At 37.3% G+C, this 16,631-nt stretch overlaps 1 protein-coding gene across 5 annotated transcripts in view; it reads right to left on the bottom strand.

Annotated features, from left to right (window-relative positions):
- The window catches only part of PDE4D (phosphodiesterase 4D), a 1,416,439-nt gene that overhangs the window by 1,315,508 nt on the left and 84,300 nt on the right, over window positions 1-16,631 (bottom strand). For all 5 annotated transcript variants that reach the window (XM_023545478.2, XM_023545476.2, XM_023545477.2 and 2 more), the window contains exon 2: window positions 11,087-11,222. In XM_023545478.2, the coding sequence (XP_023401246.1) occupies window positions 11,087-11,128 (42 nt within the window). In that variant the 5' untranslated portion in view covers window positions 11,129-11,222. The remainder of the gene's footprint in view (window positions 1-11,086; window positions 11,223-16,631) is intronic.

Consider the following 16,631-nt stretch of genomic DNA (forward strand, 5'->3'; position numbering starts at 1 on the left):
CTGCAACAATGAGCATAATTGACAATTACAGCATATTATTCGCAGCTCAAAATATCTCTGCCAAACAGGATACTGGCAATGTGATGACATGAAAGTACACAGAGATATAAGGGAGACAGGCTTCAGACTCCTTGAGGACAATAATTAAAGATTAAAATAGGATAGACTTAGGTTATAAAGGTTGAGGTGGGGTGGGAAGATAATAAAAAACAAAAATTATAAATCTCATTGTCAAATATGCTCTGTGAGGGTAGAGATCACACGTATCTTATCCACCATAGAATTCTCAGAACCTAGTGAACTTCCTAACACACAGCAACCATTCGATAAATAATTGTTGAATAAAAAATGAGCCATTTTGTAAAAAACAAGACCATAAACAAGAAGAGGACCAAAGGAATGAAATCTCTTGAAACTAAAATGCCTCATTTCACCTTGTTGCTAATCAAGACACTGGCAAGAATATTTTCTTACTTTTGATTTGTACTTTGTGCTCTGTATGGGTTACTTCAATGTTTCCTATGACCTTATCTGGAACCCAGTGAGTATCCATAGTGAAAAATCCAGTTTCAATGTACTTCACTTTATCAGGACTCTCAGCTGTGATAACTTTGTCAATCCTATACCTTGGGTGAGTGATAGATATAGTAGAGAAATGAGGCCAGTCTGGGACAAGATCCATTATTTTTATTTTATAAAAATCCCAAATAGTCAGTCTTACAGTATAATTTTGAGGAATAATAAATGCAGATAGTTCTGAAGTACCATAATAAAATGTATCATCCTTTCCAAATTTCTTCCCAGTCTGCCCTCTCCGAGCAGACAATGATGGAATGAAATCCAGATGAAATGGCATAAATTACTCATCTGGGGTCATTAGGAGAGTGATTGCTTCCAAAAATTCAGCAATGCAAATGTACAACTGGAAAAAAAATCTTTTTAAGAATAAGATAAATTTGGATTCCAAACTTTGGACAACACACCAAAAAAAAAAAAAAAAAGTCTGTGTGAAGAGGAGTAATTCTACACAGCCTGCTGTGCAGATTTCACCAGATAGGCTCCTAGATTCAAAACTGGCAGTCTATTTAGATGGGCTTTAAATTCAGTGTGTAAAGAATTTGCCAGGTACCCTGTGTCCTCCAAATAGCCAGGAGTTGCTTCCAGTTTTGAATCAACAATAAACAATGGCTCTGTCAAAAAAGAACAGGGAACATCCATTAAAAGACATCTGGTGAGTGACAAAATTTATCCAAATATACAGCATCCAAAAGAATCCTGTGTCAAACAGAGGGCAATTACATCAAGAAACTAACAAATCCAACTGAGAAAATGATATCTCGAATCTCTCCAAAGTTGGAAAGGAAAAAAAAATGATCCATGGTACTAAAAAAAAAAAATTTTTTTTTTTTTTAGGAAACGTAAAATTTAATGTACAATACTACAGAGCACTTCAGAATTCAATACCTAAGAGAATGGACTAATAAAAAAGAATTAAAATTTATTCAGTTCATTCTCCAGATGAGAAGATTATAAAAATTCCTGAGTTCAGAGAGTATCAATAGATACTGTAAGAAAAGCTGTTTAAAATTTTTTAAATAATCTCTGATTTAAAAATATACTATCACTATAGAGAATTTTATATATTTCTCCCCTTATCTGAAAGTTTTCTTCCTTTGCTAAAATCCATTAAAAAGCTGTTGCCATGGAGTAAATTCTGATTCACAGTAACCCTGTAGGACAGGGTAGAACTGTCTCATAGGGTTTCCCAGAAGCAGCCGGTGGATTTGAGTTGCCAACTTTTTCATTAGCAGCAAAGCCCTTAACCACTGCTCCACCAGGGCTCCCAAAAGCAGTGGGACAGTGGGCATTGGTAGAGAGGATAAGGGTGGCTCAGATCACTAGGTCTGAAATTTACAAACCTCTGGAAAATAGCTCAGCCCATAAATTTACTGACAGGACAAGGTACTTCAGAGACCTATGTCATTGAATTGTATGTTAAGAATAAGCAATATAAAGTAAATAAAAATAGTGGTTAAGCGCTTGGCTGCTAACCAAAAGGTTGGCAGTTGGAACCTACCAGTTGCTCCTTGGAAGAAGTGTGTGGCAGTCTGCTTCCATAAAGATTATAGCCTTGGAAACCCTATGGGATACTTCTACTCTGTCCTATAAAGTTGTTATGAGCAGTGACTGACTCGATGGCAATGGGTTCAGTTTTTGGTTAGGGACTGAATCCAGGTATCTGATTTCAACAACTATTCTCTTTTTACTGCCCACAAAATCTCTGAACTATTTTGATTCTATACCTCTCTCAGTAAAGATACTTGGAACACATTTTCCCAATTCACATATTTATTTGGCAATTGTACACATGCACTACTGTACATTATCAAACAGTACAAAAAGTTGAAATTTGAAAAAATATGAGATTAAAAAGTGTATATAAATAGAGGTCCTAATATTTTCTTTTTGAACCCGTATCAGAAATCACTGCACCTTATCACAAGGCTGCCTTATACCAGGTAGACAGCTTATAACCCCTTATCCTTTATCATCCCCTAAAATATGTGATAGTAGAAAGCTAGATCAATGAAAGTACATCACAATATTGACAAATGCCAGAATCTAATGCTGAGAAATCATAGTTATCATCCTTAATACAAAGAACAGTAAATTTGTTATTTTTAAAATTATTTTCAGTGGCAGTATGAGCCACTAGAGTTAAATCTTCAACCTAAGAAAATTTGTACTATGTCAGTATTTCATCGGGAAAATGCCAAGGAAAACTTGAGTTGCCAGATGTGACACTGGGGTCACTGTAAGTGGCTCCCTTTTCTTTGGGAACCAATAGATTAGAAAAAAATCAACAGAGTCATCATGGTTGCTGAAAGGCTGGAGTAGAGTCTTGACCACTGTAGCATATTAAACTATTTAATTAAAATCTGAGTTGTTGCTATAACACTTTATCGTAAAATTTTCTAACACTTTTAAAAAAGGATATTCTCTGTTACTTTGTCCTTTTCTGTCCTAAGTTGCTATGCTACATGTATGGTGAAAGGAAAAATAAATCCTAGATATTTACAACTAAATGTTGCCTTAGATTAAATTAAATTACTTCATAAAAACATAGTCGAGGCAGAAGGAGAAAAGTATTTATGGAGTTGATCCATTAAAATTGACAAGAATAACCAAAATAAAGAATTCCTTCTCCATGGGGTTTTCCTGCTATACAACTTATAATGTAGTAATCCCTCACCAAACCTCATTTCACCAATCATGGTTTTGAGATAGGATGGTTTTATATGAAAATTTAAAACCTGTAGTCTCTGCACAAATGAGAACTTTTATTCATTTCTGTTAAAGCAAAATTCAGAACTGCAAGAATTTCTCCTATAAAGAACTCCTATAACTCAATAACAAAAAGACAAATGGCCTCATTTAAAAATGGACAAAAGACTTGAATAGACATTTCACTGAAGAAGATATACAAATGACCAATAAGCACATGAAAAGATGCTCAAAGTTAGTCACTAGGGAAATGCAAATCGAACTCACAATGAGATACTATTTCACACCCACCAGGATGGCAATTATAAGAAAAAGTGAAAATAACAAGAATGTGGACAATGAAAAATGAAAATAACAAGAATGTGGACCAATTGGAACCTTAGTCCATTGCTGATGGGAAGGTAAAATGGTGCAGCCATTGTGCAAAACGGGTTGATGCTTCCTCAAAAAGTTAAACATAAGATTACCATATGACCCATTGATTCCACTCCTGAGTATATATCCAAAAGAACTGAAAGCAGGGACTCAAACAGATACTTGTACAACAATGTTCTTTGCAGAATTATTCACAGTAGTCAAAAGGTGGAAACAACCCAAGTGCCCATCAACAGATGAATGGATAAACAAAGTGTGTTATATATACATAAGTATATATATACTATAGAATATTATTCAGTTATAAAAAGAAAGGAAGTTCTGATACATGGTACAGCATGGATGAACCTTGAAAACATGCTGAATGAAATAAGCCAGATGCAAAAGAACAAATATTGCATGATCCCACTTATATGAAATATTTAGAATACGCAAATGCATAGAGACAGTCAGTAGATTAGTGGTTACCAGGCAGTTGGGAAGTTACTGCTTAAAGGTACAGAGTTTCTGTTTAGGGTGATTAAAAAGTATTAGTAATGAATACTAGGGATGGTTGTACAAAATTGTGAATAAAATTAATGTCACTAAATTCTACTTCAAAGATGTACAGTAAAACCTGCAAAAGACAGAAACTGCATAAGGCAAAAACTTGTCAGAGAAGGAAAACTCAAATATTTTCCACTAAAATGAGCTATAGAAAAGTGGTAAGACTGAGCCCTGTCAAAGGCGGAAAACTTGCAAGAACTGGAAAACAAGGCATTCCCACCAAGTTCTGCTCTCACAGGTTTTACTGCACATACATTAACTTGTAATATATATTTTACCACAATAAAAACAAATAGCTCTCCATCTTTCACAGAGGACAAAGACAGGTCTGTAGGTTAACACAGAAGGAAATTCATTTATGCTCTACCCTCTTAGTACAAGGACAAAGAATAAACACCCCCCCACCCAAAAAAAAGACCTTAAGCATGTGGAGAGTATAAACCTCCAATCACACAAGAACTTTGATACGACTTGCAAAAACAAAATGTCAGTTCTATAACAGCTGGTTTGAAAACTCAAGAACTAAAGTCTTCGTACCACAAAACTCATAGGAGAATCTTTTGCAACATTTCTTGTTGAAAAGAATTCTGTAGAAAAAATAACATCTGCTAGAACAGGACTTTTTCTTTTTAAAATTACTTTCTCAAATTATTTAATTATGTATTTATTAAAAATATTTTCATTTGCTAAGAATATATTCGAAACTCTGGTGGCATAGTGGTTAAGAGCTACGGCTGCTAGCCAAGAGGTCGGCAGATCCAACCCACCAGGCAGTTCTTGGAAACCGTATGGGGCAGTTCTACTCTGTCCAACAGGGTTGCTATGAGTTGGAATCGACTGGACAGCAACGGATCTTAACAATATGTTATTTACGATAATAATTTCATTAAAAATATTTATTATTAATTTAATTGAATAAGAAAATCCAATGTTTTTAAAGTATTAGATGCTATCTAGAACTATTCTTTTTTTATGACATTTTCCATTTGTTTTTTCTTTAATGCCCTCATTTTTATAGATCTTGATCTGATTGATCAACCTAGGTTTTCCAGCTTTGATATTCCTTAGGGACTTGATCTCCGGGATAAAAGGGGGAAAGAGGTTAAAACTTTCCATCCGCTCACTGACTACATTTTAGGAGGTAGGAAAGAAGACAGGGAGTCTCTGTCCCCGATCTAAGGCAATGATGAAGATATAATTCTTTGGGTGCCTTTGACATACCAAGTTCTGTGCATTGGTATCATTGCCATCACACCCTTTAGAAGACTGGAGTCTATCAAATGCCCCGCAGCTGAAAAATGAAAGATCCTGATTTTGAACTCAATTCTGTCTGATTTTAAAGTCCACGTTCTTTCACTAAACCAAGTCACTTCTCAGATGAGTCATCTCATCTCCACAGACCTCATTCTCAATTTATGTATCAGCAAAATAGGATTGAGTCAGATATCCTTTCTCTAAGCTCCCTTCCAATTCCAAGAAGTTCCCTTCCAATTCCAAAATTACATATATCAGGAACTCTATGAACCTTCTAAACACTACACAAGTCTACAAAACAAATTTTTAATGATAAATACTAATACCATGCATTCTAAGAACAAATGATGTAGAGAGTTGAGGGAATTAGGTAAATCAAGAATGTAAAGCTTCAGTGATCTGCCTTCTGTCATTTTTAATTGATGCACCATATATTGGAGAGCCGCTGTTAAATCTGTGAGCTACTTTCATTGTCATATATAAATGTATGAAACACAATAGCAAATTTTAAAATACTTCATATTTTAATAATATGTAATAGTTAGCCTTAAGGTATTTTAGTTTAGATCCATTTATTACAAAACACTGCAATGTAAGTTCATCCTAATACAATGTTTAATAATGTGATATTTAACTAATTTAGACCTTTTCAATTTAAGGAGTGGTTCAAACTGATTTACTTTCTATTAATGTGGTTTATACAATTTGACTCACTTTAAGTTAATTTTTAAGAAAAAATTAATTGATAAAGAAATTTAAAGATTACATATTTGTTTGGTTTAGAAACTCAATATAATTTAAAGTGAAGATCTGTGCTGGTCAAAATTGAGCTGCATTGCAGCATCAGAAATAGTTTAAAAAAAAAAACTGATTTTCTGACCTGGTGTCTGTAAGTCTCACTTTTTATATTTCTAATAAATCAAGGAGTATAGGTTTTGTTTTGCTCATATATACAATAAGAGAATAGGCTTCAGGCTGTTATTTCTAAGCACTTCTCCAAATAACATTGTACAGAAGTGGATGACCTTTCTTTTCAATAAATGAAAAACTAAATTAGAATAATACTTACTGTATTTCCTCCTACTTAACGTCTTGAGCTGCTAGAGGTAAAACAGGATGCTATATAAGAATTTTAAATAGACTAATGCAATTTGTAGATCTGATGAAAATTGCTTAGGTAAAATTTGGTAGATTATTATTAAATTCAACCAAAGTGCCCTTCTACTTCCTATATTTAATCAATACTCTGTTTTGATTGGAGCCCTGGTGGCGCAGTAGTTAAGTGTTGTCTGCTAATCAAATGTCAGCAGTTCAAATCCACCAGTCGCTTCTTGGGAACCCTATGGGGCTGTTCTACTCTGTTCTATAGGGTCGCTATGAGTCAGAATCACCTTGACAGCAACAGATTTTAAAGTTAATAATAAAAAAAATTCATTCAAATTGCCCAAACTAACTCTTGTGTGTGGTATAGTGGCTAAGAGTTTGGCCGCTATTGGCAGGGGTTTGGGAACCCTGGTTTCAGGGGACATCTAAGTCAATTGGCATAATAAAATCTATTAAGAAAACATTCTGCATCCCACCTTGGACAGTGGCATCTGGAGTCTTAAACACTAGCAAGTGGCCATTTAAGATGCATCACTTGATCTCAACCCACCTGGAGCAAAAGAGAATGAAGAACACCAAAGGCACAAGGTAATTATAAGCCCAAGAGACAGAAAGGGCCACATAAAGCAGAGACTACATCAGCCTGAGACTAGAAGAACTAGATGGTGCCCAGCTACAACTGATGACTGCCCTGACAGGGAGCACAACAAAGAACCCCCGAGGGAGCAGGAGAGCAGTGGGATGCAGACCTCAAAATCTCATAAAAAGACCAGGCTTAATGGTCTGACTGAGACTAGAAGGACCCCAGATGTCATGGTCCCCAAACCTTCTGTTAGCCCAAGACAGGAACCATTCCCAAAGCCAACTCTTCAGATAGGGATTGGACTGGACTATGGAATAGAAAATGATACTAGTGAAGAGTGACCCTCTTGGATCAAGTAGATGCATGAGACTATGCAGGCAGCTCCTGTCTGGAGAGGAGATGAGAGCAAGGAGGGGGTCAGAAGCTGGCAGAATGGGCATGAAAATAGAGAGTGGAGGGAAGGAATGTGCTGTCTCATTAGAGGGAGAGCAACTAGGAGAATATAGCAAGGTGTATATAAGTTTTTGTTTGAGCTACTGGTTTGATTTGTAAACTTACATTTAAAGCACAATAAAAATTAAAAAAAAAAAGGTCAGCAGTTCAAATCTACCAGCTGCTCCTTGGAAACCCTATGGGGCAATTCTACCCTGTCCTACAGGGTCGCTATGAGTCAGAAGCAACTCTACGGCACCTGACAATTCTTACGTGGATTAAATACAATTACTCTCAAATTTTTTTCTGCAGCCTAGATCTCTCCTGTGCTCTCCTGACCTCTGTGTCTTAAAACATCTCAATATCAAAAGCCTTATTCTCAGAAACACCCTCCCCCCACTCCCATCATTCACTACATCCATCTTCTTAAGTAAACCAGAAACCCAGAAGGCATCTTCCATACTATTCCCTCCCCCAGAGTTTACATCTAATACCTTAAAAAGCTCTATCGGTATTTTTCTCTCTAAATATCTCTTTAATGTGTTCAGTTTCCTCCATCTCCCTAACTTCTCCACCTACGGGTTAGGTATTATTAGTTTTTGTTCATATCCTTGAAGCTACCAATTTTCCTACTACCATAGACTCATCATGTTAACTGTCTGGAAGCCCTCTCCATGCCTACTTTGCCTATTAGGCTAACTCACAGTTCAGATTGCCACTCTCAATCATCTCTTCCCTGGGGAAGCCTCGCCTGGCCTCGCTGACTATGCCAAGCCTTTCTATTCTATGCTGTCATGTAACTAGGAAGGCTCTCCCAGCAGGTATCACAGTTTATTCATTCAGTCACTCCTTTAACATCCAATTATCTGCTATGTGAGAGTCACTATGCTAAGTGCTGAGGACTGGGGATACAGTGGTGAATAAACAAAGCCCTGTCCTCAATAAGTTTACTTTCTAGGTTGGAGAAAGACTAGAAGCCATTTTAGCTGAAGACAAGTTGAATGATGATTACCCTCAAGCATAAGACACTTCAGAGAATTGTCATTTTACATTTAACTGAGGGATGCTTTAGAGAATGTCTGTCTCCCATAGCAGGCTCTAAGTACATGAGCACTGGGACCATGCCTTGCTTTTTGCTCTCCACCATACTCCAGTTCCTCTCCCCCCCTTTTTTTTTAACCTACCACAACTACAAATTACCCCCGCCAAAAAAAAAAAAAGACTAGCAAAAGTCACTTTAAATAAAAAGTTAAGTTTTATATATATATATATATATTTAAAGCTAAAATATTTCATGGATCCCTTTCAAATAAAAGGACTCAGAGCATTAATCATTAAAAGGGCCACTGCACCAGGTCTTGCATGTGAGGGGGAAAAAAAGAACACTGACTTCCTAAGGAATAAATAAGGTGATCGTAGAAAGACAGGCTTTATTTTTTTCCTCTTCCTCTTTTGTATGCCTTTAGTTTCTACAATAACAGATACAAAATGCAAAATGTACAGGGCCGTGTAGGAAGGAGAAGAGACTGTTTTAACATTTAGAATCCTCTCTTTGGATTTTCAAATGTCATACTGCCAAAGAGAAACATTCTCAGAGTCTAAGCCGAACGAGTCTTTAACCTTCCTCATCAAGAACAGAGAACACCTACTTCTAAGCATGCAGTTTGGGGTTCTGTTATGGCAAAGACTTTAGCGGTGGGCAATGGCATTTGCAGACCAGTGCAAAATTAACTTTTGAAACCCTAAAGTGACAACCTCTAACTAAGCAAAAAGTCTAGCTCTTTTCTCTGATATCCAGTAATCGCCTGCTTAGACTCATTTAATTAAGTGGAAGCACTTTCTTTATGCCAGTGGATTTTCAAAAAAGCTAAGAAGCAGTGAAATGAGAGCTCTGCTGTTTACATTTGGATAAATGCAGGCAAGTTGGACTCTCTTAATTTTGGGAAGCTTGGGCCTTTCCACAGAGATGAAAACTTTTTGCAGTAAGCAAATATAAATAGGAAGCCTCTTTAGCATCATTAAGCACTTGCAGTTCCTCAAAGTCATGGCTCAGTTAATCATTTGCTTTTAGGATGTTTTCCTCCAAGAACAGGGAAATGTTTAATTATGTTTTGTTAATTATCCAAAATATTCTCCCTTTGCCTTCACACATTTTTTTTTCATATCACATATCTCTGAAATTCAATAAAAGAAGACGGCATTATGTAAATAGCCTGCTTTCATATCTAACTTATAGTAAGAAAAACTTGGTAACATAAATCTATGTGTTTCCATTTGGATAATTCATATGCAGGTCACCTCCTATTCCAACGAGCAATTCTGTGTAATGATAGATGGAATTCCAGACTTTAAGCCAAGGCCCCTTTATCTTATGCGATAATCCATACAAGTGAAATCCAACTAGTAAAACAAATGGATTTAGACATTCCCTCAGAGTTTGTTGAATTTACTTGGCTAGTCATTAAACACGGTCAGGACTCAAAGTATTGGCATAGCTCTCAAAGCATCCTTCTTTATAAAGAAAACTCTATAGGGCATAGTATACTTTGCTCTCCACATACATATGCATTCCTCATCCTTAAAAGCAAACTGGTAATTCTACAGAAAGAGTGAAAGATGGCCTTGGGCCATCACAATAGAATCATTGCTTGTAACACAAAGGTTTCCCACAACTAGAGAAATGTGTTTGCATTTGTGGTTTCTCTGATGCCTTCAAATGAATGTTCCTACGTCATCACCACATCTGTTTGGATGCCTTTTCCTCCTAGGATAAATGAACAAAGGGATATGTTCTTAGAGCTTGCCTGATGGAAATTAACAGTCTACTTGAGTCCTTCCTTTGTATAGCTTCCTTTGAGCTATTCTCTTATGCTCTATTTCATAAGCTAATAGAAACTTAAAAATTATCATGAATTTGGTACCTTAAGAACACTGAGTAATTGAGAAGAAGGCTTAATTTCCACCACGACCCTGAGGGTATTAATTCAAAAAGAAATTTTTGAAAAGAGGAGAAGAGAGACTAGAGACATACCACAAGGTAGGAAGTGCATGGGAGTGACGTCCCAGCGATCAAGTATTCATATTGTCTACCATCTACATGATCTTTCAGAATGTGACACAAAGAAGTAACTAGTGATATAAGTTCAGCTTATCTTTTTGGACATGCCCAGAAAGTTTTATATTAAAGACATAAGTTTCTTTAATTTTAATCAAATATTTCTGCATGCACCCAAAAATCTGAGTGTCCAAAGTCATGCCAGTAGATTTATATGAGTGAATTGTAAAGCATATAACTGACTGAAAGAGAATTCCCATCAAATGCCAACCAGGCCAAATAAACCAACAAGCATTCATCTTCATAAGCAGCATACAGTCAGGGCACTGAAAGTTAACCCAGGATTTCCCACAAGCATGATCATGATAGCACAGTAACCAAGCGCAAAGAAAATGCCAAAAAGTAATGTTTACACATTTTTAGAAAAAAAATTAAAACAAAAAGGTACTTACACTTTTGCTCCGAGAAAGCAAATCACAGGTATTTCTTTTCATAGTGGTGTTTTAAGTAACTCGGCAGGGGCACTGGTCCTTTCTAACGTCAATGCTCTCACTGCAACAATTATCCACTCAAGAGCCAACTGGCATGCTGAAAAGAAAGGCAAGGAAATGTTTAATCAAGTATATGATTAACACGTGCACTTCGAAGTGCTGTCTTAGACTAGAACAGTAATTCTTAAATAATTCATCAGAACAGGCTAACATGGTACTGTATTTAAAGCAATAAAAGTACATACAAGCAACATTTCCAAAACAAGTTCTGTTAAATGTAAGTTAGAGATTTCAAGGACCATCTGTTTTCCATTAAATATTCAAGCCTTTGTTTTTGGTGGTTGAAAAAAAAGAATAGGTATGGTAGCCACATCCTAAAGTTCTGTGCATGAAATGAAGATGCAAACAGAACTGTGTATGTGCAGATTCTTGCTGGTACAGCTAGGGACCCCTCAGTTTTCTACTAAGGCATAACTGACGTACCACTGTCCACTGATAGGGCAATCTTGCCTACATCTGAAGGGAAGAGTTCTCTGAGCACTACATTGTGGTCTCCTGTTCCTTTACTAATAACTCACAGTACATTGAAGCCATCCCAGTGGCTCTCCAGTAAATGTAGTTAGTTCTCTACCCTTTCTGTAAAAGGAGATTGGAAGCAATGGCTGAGAGAAGCTGAGATTAAACATTTGACCTACTCAAACAATAACTGTTATTTCAAAGAATATTCCAGAGTAGTGCCTGTTGAATGGTATTGATAACCTCATTACCTGATATTCACTTTCCATTAGACACTAGGAAAGAGATTCTCTGTTTTCAGTTTTGTGGAAAGGGTAAATTCAGTAACTATACATTGTGTTCATTTCTGATATTCAGCTATATTTGGACATGATCTGCATACCTGTAGAGTGTATTTGCATACGGGCTGAAGTGCCTTTGGGTGGGGGGAACCATCCTAAGAGAAAGGGGGTGAAGCAAATACGCTTGACCAAAACACAAAACCTGTGACACTGTAAGTGTGGACTAATTCTAAAAAGAGTGTGCAATTCTATCATTTGTATTTGTTTCAAGCTTCTCAATAGGCTTTTGTCTGCAGTTTAGGGAAACGAGTAACAGTGGGCAAGATCTGAAAGACTTGATTTTGCTGAAATGATTAAAAAATGTTCAAGTACAAAGTATGGTGAATTATATAAAAAAATAATAATGCATACCAAAAAAAAAAATGAGGGAGGAATCTAGGAAATACTGCATCCATGTGGGTCCCTAGAAGAGGCCAGTCATCAGTAGCAGGACAATCCAGTGGTCTCCCAGACCAGTGGAGAGCTACCTTCCCAAAGCACCCAGCAATCTACAATTGCACTCTCTCAAGGCTGAAAAGACTTCTTTTTAATACATGTGCTTCAAAATAAAAATTAAAAAAATAATAATAATAATAGGGAGAAACTTACTAGGGAGGCCAGAGATTCTACAACAGCAAGATGGAGCTACAATCAGAGAAATAGAATTTATTACTATTAAGAATATCTCTAGATGCAACTTGGGGAACCAAAAGGCACTGAGGGGCAAAGTCTTCTTTTTAGGGTGAAGAAAATGTTTTCCTGAAGCTTAGAGAAAACAGACAACAAAATGTGAATTGCTAGGATAACCTGGTTTCTTTGATTGTGTGTGGATTTTTTTTAAGGGAGTAGGGATTGGAGGCCACCACGCATCTGTCAGTTTGTCCTACTATGGTGGCTTGTGTGGTGCTGTGATCCTGAAAGCTATGCCACTGGTATTTCAAATACCAGCAGGGTCACCCATGGTGGACAGATTTCAGCTGAGCTTCCAGACAAACACAGACGAGGAAGAAGGACCTGGTGGTCTACTTCTGAAAACTGGCCAGTGAAAACCTTATGGACAGCAGCAGAACATTGTCTGAAATAGTGCTGGAAGATGAGGAACCCAGGTTGGAAGACACTCAAAATATGACTGGGGAAGAGCTGCCTCCTCAAAGTAGAGTTAACCTTAATGACATGGAGTCAAGCTTTCGGGACCTTCATTTGCTGGCATTGCATGACTCAAAACGAGAAGAAACGGCTGCACGCATCCATTAATAATCAGAACATGTACTATATGAAGTATGAATCCAGGAAAATTTAAAGTCGTCAAAACTGAAATGTAACTCATCAGATGGATATCCTAGTTACTAGTGGGCTGAAGTGGACTGGTATTGGCCATTTTGAATCAGACAATCATAAGGCCTACTATGTAGGGAATGACAAAGTGAAGAGGAATGACATCACATTCATCATTAAAAAAAGTATTTCAGGATCTATCTTGAGGTACAATGCTGTCAGGAATAGCATAACACTTATACACCTACAAGAAAGACCAGTTAATGCTACTATTATTCAAGTTTATGCACCAACCACTGATGTCAAAGAAGAGGAAACTGAAGATTTTTACCAACTTCTGGTACCTGAAATTGATCAAATATGCAGTCACAATGCATTGAAAATTAACAGTGATTGAAATGTGAAAGTTGGAAATGAAGAAGAAGCATTGGTAGCTGGAAAATATGACTTTGGTGACAGAACCAAAGCTGGAGATCACATGATAGAATTTTGCAAGACCAATGACTCATTCATTGCAAATACCTTTTTTCAACAACATAAACTGTGAGTATTCAATGGAAAAACTCAATGTCATCAGTCAGAACAAGCCCAGGGAACAACTGCAGAACGGACCATCGACTGTACATATGCAAGTTCAACTTGAAACTGAAGAAAATGAAAACAAGTCCACAGGTGGGTATATCCCACCTGAATTTAGAAACCATCTCAAGAATAGATTTGATGCATTGAACACTAATGACCAAACACCAGACGACTTGTGGGATGACATCAAGGATCTCATACATGAAGAAAGCTAACCTAAACCAAACCTGTTGCTGTCAAGTTGATTCAGACACATGGAGACCCTATAAGACAGAGTTTATCTGCCCCATAGGATTTCCAAGGAGTGGCTGGTGAATTTGGACTGCGGACCTTTTGGTTAGCAGCCAAACACTTGACCACTGTGCCACCAGGGCTCCTGAAGAAAGTTAGAGGTCATTAAAAAGACAGGAAAGAAAGAAAAGACCAAAATGGTAGTCAGAAGACACTCTGAAACTTGCTCTTGAACATAGTGCAGCTAAAGTGAATGGAAGGAATGATGAAGTCAAAGAGCTGAATAGAGGATTTCAAAAAGCGGCTTAAGAAGACAAAGTAAAGCATTATAACGAAATATGCAAAGACCTGGAGTTAGAAAAGCAAAAGGCAAGAACACACTAGGTATTTCTCAAGCTAAAAGAACTGAAGAAAAAATTCAAGCCTTGAGTTGCAATATTGAAAGATTCTAAAATATTGAACAATGCAGGAAGCACCAAAAGAAGATGGAAGGAATACAGAGTCACTATACCAGATCAGTCACTAACCATTTCAGGAGGTAGCATATGATTAAGAACCAACGGTATTGGAGAAAGAAGTCCAAGCTGCACTGAAGGAACTGGTGAAAAACAAGGCTCCAGGAATTGACAGATTATCAATCTAGGTATTTAAACAAATCGATGCAGCACTGGAGGTGCTCACTCGTCTATGCCATGAAATTTGGAAAAGAGATACATGGCCAACTGGAAGAGACCCATATTTGTGCCCATTCTGAAGAAAGTGATCCAACAGAATGCAGAAATTATTGAATAATATCATTAATATCACATGCAAGTAAAGTTTTACTGAAAATCATTGAAAAGCAGTTGCAGCAGTACATCCACAGGGAACTACCAGAAATTCAGCCAAAATAGGATGTGGAAGAGGGATATTATTGCTGATGTCAGATGGATCTTGGCTGAAAGCAGAGAATACCAGAAAGATGTTTACCTGTGTTTTATTAACTACGCAAAGGCATTCGACTGTGTCAATAATAATAAATTATGGATACCATTGCAAACAATGGGAATTGCAGAACACTTAATTATGCTCATGCAGAACCTGAACATAGACCAAGAGGCAGTTATTCAAACAGAGCAAGGGGATACTGCATGGTTTAAAATGAAGAAAGATGTGTATCAGGGTTGTACCCTTTCACCATACTTCTTCAACCTGTAAGCTGAGCAAATCATTCAAGATGCTGGACTATATAAAAAAGAATGTGGCATCAGGATTGGTGGAAGATTCATTACTAACCTGTGAGATACACAGTGACACAACCTTGCTTGCTGAAAGTGAAGAGGGCTTGAAGCACTTACTGATAATCAAAGACCACAGCCTTCAGTACATGTTGCACCTCAACATAAAGAAAACACAAATCCTCACAACTGGATCAATAAGCAACATCATGATAAACGGAGAGGAGGTTGAGGTTGTCAAGGATTTCATTTTACTTGCATCCACAATCAACACCCATGGAAGCAGCAGTCAATAAATCAAAAGATGCATTGTACTGGGCAAATCTGCTGCAAAACACCTCTTTAAAGTGTTGAAAAGCACGTACTTTAGATATGTTATCAGGAGGGATCAGTCCCTGGAGAAGGACATCATGCTTGGTAGAGTACAGGGTCTACAAAAAAGAGGAAGACCCTCACCAAAATGGATTGACACAGTGGTTGCAACAACGAGCTTAAGCATAACAACAATTGCGAGCATGGCAAAGGACCTGGCAGTGGTTCGTTCTGTGGTACATGGGATCGCTACAAGCTGGAACCGATTCTACAGCACCTAACAACAACGACCACCTCAAGGAGATAAAGTGACTGCAACAATTGGTTCAAATACAGCAAAGATTTTGAGTATGGTGCAGTGTTTCATTCCGTTGTGTATAGAGTGGCAATGACAACAACAGTGATTGGAGGAAGCAGCCCAGGTGGTGCAGTGATCACCCACTTGGCTGTTATCCAAAAGTTTGGGGTTTTGAACCCTCCAGCTACTCCACAGGAGAGAGATGTGAAAGCATGCTTTCATAAAGATTAAAGCCTTGGAAACCCTATGTGGGCAGTTCTGCGCTGTCCTATATTGTTGTTGTTTTGTTTGTTCTATTTTTGGGGGGGTGGGGATTGAAGGAAGGAGCTGATCCACGCATGGAAAATTCTTTTTTTTTTTTTTTTTTTTTTACCTTCAGGAATCCTTTACAGATTATTTACCACGCTGAGCACTTTATAGGTGCTCAGAAAATGTGGAATTACTTTATTCACCTAGATCAATTTAAGTGGAGAGGAAAAATATAAACTGTGAAGTAAATATTCTACATCTGGGGGTTAGGGGGGAGTAGCTAACTGCTGTGGGAGGCTTACACACTATCAGAAAAAGACTCACTCAAAACATTTTATTATTCATTCAGTACTCTATGAGTACCCTTAGGGGAAGTGATGGAATTGCTGCCCCCAGTGGGCTCGTGACTCAATCGTTTTTAATTAACAAATCAGTCAAATCAGACAACGTATTTCCCCGGATAAAGTTTCCTGAATTAATCATGTTTCTAACAAATCTGCCTTGGC

Source organism: Loxodonta africana, chromosome 2, assembly GCF_030014295.1.
Source record: "Loxodonta africana isolate mLoxAfr1 chromosome 2, mLoxAfr1.hap2, whole genome shotgun sequence".
NCBI lineage: Eukaryota > Metazoa > Chordata > Mammalia > Proboscidea > Elephantidae > Loxodonta > Loxodonta africana.